The 6,034-nt window shown below is 37.7% G+C and overlaps 1 protein-coding gene across 1 annotated transcript; it reads right to left on the bottom strand.

Annotated features, from left to right (window-relative positions):
* Positions 1-690: 690 nt before the first annotated feature.
* On the bottom strand, positions 691-4,962 carry LOC110777570 (methyl-CpG-binding domain-containing protein 4). Its single transcript, XM_021982171.2, has 2 exons — positions 4,697-4,962; positions 691-1,432 (listed from the first exon to the last, which is right to left on the bottom strand). The coding sequence occupies exons 1-2, from the start codon at positions 4,796-4,798 to the stop codon at positions 941-943; spliced, it is 594 nt and encodes a 197-aa protein (XP_021837863.1). The 5' UTR covers positions 4,799-4,962; the 3' UTR covers positions 691-940.
* Positions 4,963-6,034: the final 1,072 nt, after the last annotated feature.

A 6,034-nucleotide genomic window follows, 5' to 3' on the forward strand; every position in this document is an offset into this window, starting at 1 on the left:
GATAAGGGTAGTCATCATATGAACTTCTTTGCTCGGCCCAAAGGCACGGATTCTACTCCATAATTATTTTTTGCCCAAGTAATAGATGCACCGGTTAGAGCTTCACACTGCTGTAAAGTGAATTCCTGGGCTTTTGGTATGTTAACACATTTCCTTATATAAAAACCAGAGTATGTTGTGTAATTGTATGTCTTGCTAATTTGTTTTGTTGATTCTTTTCTTCCTCTATAGGTGAACGTTTTCCTCGGATGTATATGTTTTTCATTGTCCGCATGTTCAATGCTTGCGATGTGATGTGTATTCCAACATTGACCTCTACGATTACGGCTGTGACAACAGTTATGTGTACTAAAGTTGTAGACGCTATTATTTATTTAGTGATCATAGTGATGATCATAGTGATGATTATAGTTTAAACTTATCTTAACTTATTGGATTGATTTCAAACTTACCTTAAGTTATTGGATTTAGACCTGATTAGACCAGCAATAGAGTAAACCCTATCGTAACACAACCACAGCGGACACATTTGTCAACTCTACTTGTGTTAAAGGAGTGAAGGTGGTCATGTATTTTTTTTTCCAAATACAATATCGGGAAATCCCACCTTCAAAACCCAATCAAAAACCTACTTTCAATTAAAGCAAAAGAAGTTCTGCCTTCACTTGTGTGCGTCTTTGGATATCTTAGTTATCTCAAGAAATCCCTGTAGGCATTGAAGAACGAAACTTAAGATACAATACATATAAAAAGCAAAAGAAATAAACAAGGGTGAATTAGATAGTGGAAATCTAGTGGTGGTAGTACTAGTAGTAGTCTTAGATGGAACTTATACAAGCATGAAGCATCAGTAGTGCGAGTTAAAGGTGCTAGTACGCTACAACGAAAAGGGTTTCAGACATTACAAACAGTGAACTAGACAAAATATCTTGTAACCATTTCAAGAATCAGAAGCCTTAGAATCTTTAGCTTTTTTAGCAGAAGGTTTCCTCTCGATATCCTTAGGAATAGTCTCCTCCACCACCTTTGGCACTGTAAAACTGAATTCATTAACAGATACACCTTTCACCTCTGGATTTTCTTCTAGGTACTTAGCCACTTCAGTACTTGATCTTACTTTCTTCCCCGTCGGGGTCACGTAATGAGCGTCCAATTTAGAGAAATCCCTTCTAAGAACTAGCTTTCTCTTAAAACCAACTGGGGTCCTTGGGATGTTAGGCTTGTCAATCACCCAGGTCCGTGTAGCATCCTTTTCAATATCAGCTGGATCATTGCACGAGGCATCAGGCTTTTTACTGCAGGTAAAAGGTTCCTCTAACAATTTACTTCTGATCACCTCGTACTCTTCTTCGTTGGATATTAGTCTCCATTTAAAGCATTCACCACATTGCACAGCATAAAGTCCAATGGTGTTTGTCCCTGTCTGGGGTTTCTGAAATGAGCAAATATAGCTGAGCTGGTTAAAGGGCTCTGATTAATTTAACTTTATATGCTCACATTTTTAAGCTCAGGAAAGAATAATGCATGTCAAGATATATGTGCATGTCTGGCATATAACGAGCATTGACAAAGATATGGAAATATGGAATCTCTTCATAATGTCTCACAGTTCTTTCCCATTACTAAACTGAAGACATACTTAATATACGACAAACCAAGAGACATCAAGCATATGTCAGAGATACAATACCTTGAAACTATACTTGGAATCGCATTTATAACTATGCATTAAAGCAATCAAGATATATATGCAGTGGAAAATGTATTACGTTACTACGCCCCACTCCCTAGATCAAACAGCTGAATTTGAGCTTTGAGTGAGTTGAATTCAGGTAGCTCACTAGCAGGCTCAGCTCGCTATCACAAACTTGACTGTTAATTTTCTCTTCTATAAATAACAAAGAAGTAGCAAACTAATAAAAGAAGTGTGAGCAGGGCTGGAGCCTCCAAGACTCCAACCCAAACTACGACCACCCCCCCGAACTTGGAAGTGAGTATGTAACTGAGGGACTCAGGATGAAAGGCAATAAATAGTTCATTATTGACGATGTTCAAGGTTTTCCTTCCATGCTCTGGCATGTGGGAGTACTTTTATGAGCCTAGCCCCTCTACCTCCCACTACTAAGATTAAGCTTATTTATATAGTAATAGGAGGACCCTTGCCTAACTAAGGAAATTTTCAGCCTGGGTTATGGATTCATGAATTTAAGTGGGTACAGGATGGAACTCATGGAAGAGGGCATTTTCCTAGGCCAACAAACAATAAATATCAACCTCATACTTCTACATCTTCAGGTTTAATTTACAGAAATTTATTCAAGGAAATGTTCTAGGAAAAGCCCTGAACTCTTTTATTTTTTCTCCCTGAATTCGAGCAATGACTGATGACCCTGAAGCGAACAAGTCAAACCTTTGCCTACCTCTTTGTTCCGTGATTTTGCATCAATTAAGTAGTGTACTTTGGCACCCTCATTAAAACCTATACCTTTGGTGATAAAAAAATCCAAAGAAACTGAGGCAAGAGGATGAAGTTTATTTTTATCGCAAAGTACAAACCCATATTATTTAGAAATATCTTTGATACTAAAAGGCCTTATTTGTTTTCCTTTACTTTACTCATTTAGTTAATTTATTTTACTTTTTTGGAGGGCAATCCTCCAAAACCTCGACAAAGAGGTCAAGGAAATAGTTACCCCATAAAAACAGAATCCTGTACCCAAAGATTTCAATGGCGCAACACTACTGACTTAAACCTAGAAGCCTATGCAATATAATATTTCAAAAAATGCAGCCCTGATATAAAAAATGAAAAAAAAACCTCATTCCTTAATGACAAATGTTGAAGGTCTAGATAAGAGATTCACATGTAAGGGGGGGGGGGGTGGCGGGCAACAAGAGTTAGGGCGCAGGACATCAACCACACAATTCGCAGCGGAAGGATTTGTGTCTACAACAACAAGTGTTGAACTGTTTATGGATTGAGTTCGCTGAAAGTAGTAAGTAGTGAAGATACAATAAGGGAGAACCGGCTGGTTTGGCCATGTAGGACGTAGATCAGAAGATGCCAGTAAGGAAAGTAGAGGGTTAACTTGGATGCAAGGAGTTAAGTGATATGAAGAAAATGGGTTTACAGGAGCTTATATAACACTTCATAGAAGGAAATGGAGTGAGACGACCATGAATCCATGATCGACGACAGTAGGAGATAAGACATTGGTACATGTAGCAGACCCCATCATTGGGATTAAAGTTTCTAGATTGTTATTGTTGTTGTAGTGAGTAGTGACTTGCATAGAATTCTACTCAAAATTATTGCGTTGGGGAAAATATATTCATATCCCTAGGAGCCAGAGTTAATCCTACCCCTTTAGCACAAGATAACAATAGCTACCATTTGACAAAGTAGCTAGAGTTTGCCTTCCTCCATGGGTACAGAATATAAGAGCTCTGATCGAAGAATTTGAAAGACTGATCCTAATGGCCTAAAACAAATTCCCCAAAAATTTAACAACACAGAAACCAGGCTGAGCAGCAAAATCAGACAAAGTAGAGCTAAATCTGAAGATCCCAAAAAAAAACCCATGTAGGAAAAGATCCAAACAAGTTTTACATTAGCTTCCAGTTGTCAAATACAACACATTCCACATGGGTAAGAGTGGAGTAGAAGAACCTAAAAGATGATAATAACATGAAGCTAGCTAAGGATTTAAGCTAGCCAGATAAGTCATCTTGGGCACATGATAATGGTTATATGGAACCAAACAGTCTCATTCAGTGCCTTTCGCATGGAAAACTCTTATACAAAACAGATGCAATGTAAAGTGACAAGAGTTGGTCCATATCCCACTAGTAAAATTAACCCATCTCTGTAAAGGTGCATAAAAGTCTGGTTCATCTTCTTCCATAACAGTCACTCTCTCATTTCACATAACGAATTTCCCAGTCAAAATTATAACAAGGAAAACTGAGAATGCGGCATTAAAAGCACAAAATATGTACTAATACGGAGTACCTCATAACATTCAGCTCAGATAATGAAAGCAAACCTAGTTAAGCCAGGAAATCAACGTATACCCTTAGGCCTGAAAAAAACATCGCCGTATACTATTGCGAACCTTTCATAGTCTCATAGAACATATTTTTTCATTCTAACAGTCACAAGTCATATAACAATTGAACACTTTTTTTATTTTTTAGTTTTCATGTCAATTAATTTTTTTTTTTAAATCCCAGTCACCTCTCTTAGGGATCCGAAAATTCGTAAAGATCCTTAGCTAGCTTCAAAATGGTAAACCCCTTTTGAATTAAGAAGCTATCCTTTCTAAAAACCCTCAAACGTTTTCACAGTTTTACAAGCACAGATATCAAAATTAAAATTAATCAAATATAGAATCATGCAAAAGGGTCGCTTTATTTGTTACCCATAACAACAAAAATAAAAAAATTCTCAATAGATTTGTGCATTTCTAGTCTCTAATTCAATTATCTCACCTTGATCAAACATGCACAGTTAAAAAACATAAAAAAAAAATTAAAAAAAACCAAATACACAACATCGAAATTGGAACTAACAAAACATCAATAAAAACGACAATGCAACAAAAGAAACCCTAAATCGGAGCTGAAAAAAAGTTCGACGATCGTGAAATTGATCAAAATAGGGTTTCAAATTAAGGAGAGAGAAAGAAATGAAAACCTTAGAAGATGCCGGAGTAGATGGAGTTGGTGCCAGATTCCGCGAAGTAACCGAAGTTTCGGTGGTCGGAGACTGAGATGTAACAACCGACGGCTGAGACATCGGCGATGGCTGGGAGGTTGGGCAGGGGGGCACAAGAAGCTTAGAGGAGAGAGAAAGGAGAGCTAAATGCAGCTCAAGTTACAATGAAGCAAAATACAATTCAATTGAAGATCTAGGAGAAATGGAGAATGGCTTTAGGTGTTGCTAAATGAAAGAATAATTTCGTAATACACAATCCTGAAAATGACTAAAATACCCAAAAAGTAACGAAAATATACAGCCTCGCGTCTCAATTTAAGGGCAATAGCAATAAGAGGTTTTTCATGGGGTTCGTTTCATGCTTTTGAGATTTGCATACAAGCCTTATTATTTCTAGCTTAAACTTTTTTAAGAGAGGTGCGTGAGTGTAAGATCATTCCACTCGCCCACGTGCATGTGACTACACACGCCTATAAACTTCGTTTTCATAAATCTGTCTACATTTGACCCTCGTCCCGTAGCGGAAAGTTTAATGATGACATTTAATCCACTTGTCAATAATTCACTCTAATTAGCTGAAGAATGACCATCGAGTAACTAAAAAGATCATCCCGAGCAAAACCTGTCAAATATAGGAACTTGATAGAAAGCTTCCAAAAAAGGCTGGACACGTATTTAGTCGCATTCGCATCTCGATACGTCTTTCATACATGGTTGCACAACGTTAGGAAGATTGACTTGTCTGCGCACAACATACTTGCACGCGCCGCATTGTTCTAGTGCTTGCCTTCAGGCTCTAGGATAAAATAGATTGAATGATAACATTCCCGAACTCAGAGTTCTTGTGCACAACACAATGTAAATGTTAACCCAAGTTACTTAAACATGCCCACGTGTGCTTAGAATACGTTCCTTAGCTTGATATCAAGTGATACGTCCTTACGGAGTCAAAGTTAGTCTTATAAATTATGATTTGGATCATGAATATTACATGTTTACATAGGCCTTGGAATAAGTTTTCCATGGACTTACCATAATCCCAAATCCGATAAAAAATGAAAGAGTCGTTCTTACTTGGGCTTTACCAAAACGGACCGACCTCCACTCTTTAGGCCATAACTCTAGATATACTAACACCATGGATGCAAGACCGGTGGGGATGGAAAGCTTATTTCCTTATCTTTCCAAAAAGATATTATTTGCTAGAATCTGAGTAAGTATGAAGAAGTTTGGAGCTGTTGAAAATTGAACTTTTAGGAATCAGCGGAACAAACCTGTTGGCGCTAGACTTTTCTAGCGCCACCCAGGCAGGTGCCA

The sequence above is a fragment of the Spinacia oleracea genome, chromosome 4 (assembly GCF_020520425.1).
Source record: "Spinacia oleracea cultivar Varoflay chromosome 4, BTI_SOV_V1, whole genome shotgun sequence".
In the NCBI taxonomy this organism is placed as follows: domain Eukaryota; kingdom Viridiplantae; phylum Streptophyta; class Magnoliopsida; order Caryophyllales; family Amaranthaceae; genus Spinacia; species Spinacia oleracea.

Coding starts and splice junctions, on each gene's coding strand:
- LOC110777570 (XM_021982171.2), bottom strand. CDS start 4,798: ATGTCTCAGCCGTCGGTTGTTACATCTCAGTCTCCGACCACCGAAACT. Junction 1,433..4,696: donor CTACTCCGGCATCTTCTAAG/GTTTTCATTTCT, acceptor TGCTCATTTCAG/AAACCCCAGACAGGGACAAA.